A 1,807-nucleotide genomic window follows, 5' to 3' on the forward strand; every position below is an offset into this window, starting at 1 on the left:
ACGAGAAGGATGGAGTCAGTGATATGTCTGTTCGGCAAAAAGCCTCCTTGGTTTTCAGATATCAAGGTGGGAAGAAGGGGTTTTAATCTTGTGGCTAAAATTTTGGTTAGGATTTTGTATGAAGAATTGCAAAGGGATATGGGTCTGAATCTGGAGAAGGAAGAAGGGCGGTTTTCTTTGGGGATGAGGGCTAAGAATGTAGAGTTAGTGAATCCTCCAATCTTCCTTTTTCTTTGAACCCATCGGATCATCTTAGACAGGTCTTTTTTTATCACATTCTAGTATTCCCTGTAGAAACAAATGGGAAAACCGTCAGGCCCTGGCGCTTTATCAGGATGCAGAGATCAGATTGCTCTTTTGATTTCTTCTTCTTCGATATCTTTGTTGATGCTATCGTTCATTTCCTTTGTAACTCCTTTGGGCATGTGCTGAAGCAAGTTGGCATAGTCTTCTATTCCTTTTTCCTTGGTCAGCAGGTCCTTATAGTGTTTAGAAGCTGCCTTCTTTATAGTCTCTTGAGTACTATGTCGATTTCCTTCACTATCCAGGATTGTATTGACATTGTTTCTAAGCTTCCGGGCTGTGGCCTGTTTGTGAAAGTAAGCAGTGTTTTTATCTCCCTCTTGAAGCCATAATTGTCTGGATTTTATGCGCCATTTGATTTCTTCTTCCCTATTTATTCTGCTCAGCTGTTCGTATAATTCACTTTCTTGCTCTTTGCTTTGGTGTGTTAATCCATGTTCTTCAATTCTTGCCTGCACATCTTCTAGCTCATTTTTAACTCTCTTTTTGTTCTCCTCTGGTTCTTGGTATCTCTCTTTGGCCCGATCTTTTAAAGCCTCCTTGGTTCTTTTTAATTTCGTTTCCCAAATGAAGCTTGGCAAGCCTTCCACATGCTGGATCCACGTTTCCTTAACAATTTCTCTGACCGCAGGTATCTGATTCCAAAGAGGGCTGAATTTGAATGGAATGGGCCCAAGAGGGCAGTGGTTTTCCAGAGTTAAGGTGATTGGGTAATGATCAGAGGCAGATGTGCTGAGAACATTAGAGTATCCTACAGAGAAGTTTGAGAGGAGCGATATATTAACTAAAAATCTGTCTAATCTTTCCATTATATTGCCACTGCCAATTCTGCGATTGCTCCAGGTATATCTGCGATTTTTGGGAATGATATCCACTAAATCGTTGTCCTGGATGATGGCCTCCAGGCGCTCTCTAAACGGATCTGTAGTAAAAGTGCCTCCCCTTTTTTCATTTGCATGCAGTATTAGGTTAAAATCACCTGCAATTATAATATTTGCACTGCTTTCTCCATCAATGCTATTTTTCAAGTCATCCCAACAAGTTTCATTTTCTCTATAATGGTTGGGAACATAAACATTGTAAATGATCACTGTCTGGCTGCCTGTATTGCTGTCGAGAGTAGTTCTAATCCAGTTTTGATGAGAGTTTGCTACAGTGCAAGTCCATTTGCTGCTGTCCCAAATGGTAGCAATGCCTCCCGAGGCTCCTCTAGATTCGCTGATGTTGCCCGAGAATCTCTTCTGTTGTTCTATAATTTTTTTCATTTCATGTTGATCTTGTTTTGTTTCTTGTATCAGCATTATTTCTGGCTTCTCATTGTGAATCAGGTCTCTGAGGGCAGCGATTTTAGAGGGGTGCCCTAAACCCCTGCTATTCCATGAAAATATTTTCAACATGGCGCATTGGGCGTGTGGAGAGGTGCTCGCCTCTCTTGGTCTTTACCACTTATTTCTTTCTCTTGATGTCCATGGATAAAGGATTCTATTGGAGTTTGCGTTCCCAA

The 1,807-nt window shown here is 41.2% G+C and overlaps 1 protein-coding gene across 1 annotated transcript; it reads right to left on the reverse strand.

Moving 5' to 3' along the window:
* Positions 1 to 344: 344 nt before the first annotated feature.
* On the reverse strand, positions 345 to 1,568 carry LOC149250933 (uncharacterized). Its single transcript, XM_089453793.1, has one exon. The coding sequence runs from the start codon at positions 1,566 to 1,568 to the stop codon at positions 345 to 347; it is 1,224 nt and encodes a 407-aa protein (XP_089309919.1).
* Positions 1,569 to 1,807: the final 239 nt, after the last annotated feature.

This window comes from Pinus tabuliformis, chromosome 7 (genome assembly GCF_031772625.1).
Source record: "Pinus tabuliformis cultivar Carrire ecotype Pingquan chromosome 7, CPIR1, whole genome shotgun sequence".
Taxonomy (NCBI): domain Eukaryota; kingdom Viridiplantae; phylum Streptophyta; class Pinopsida; order Pinales; family Pinaceae; genus Pinus; species Pinus tabuliformis.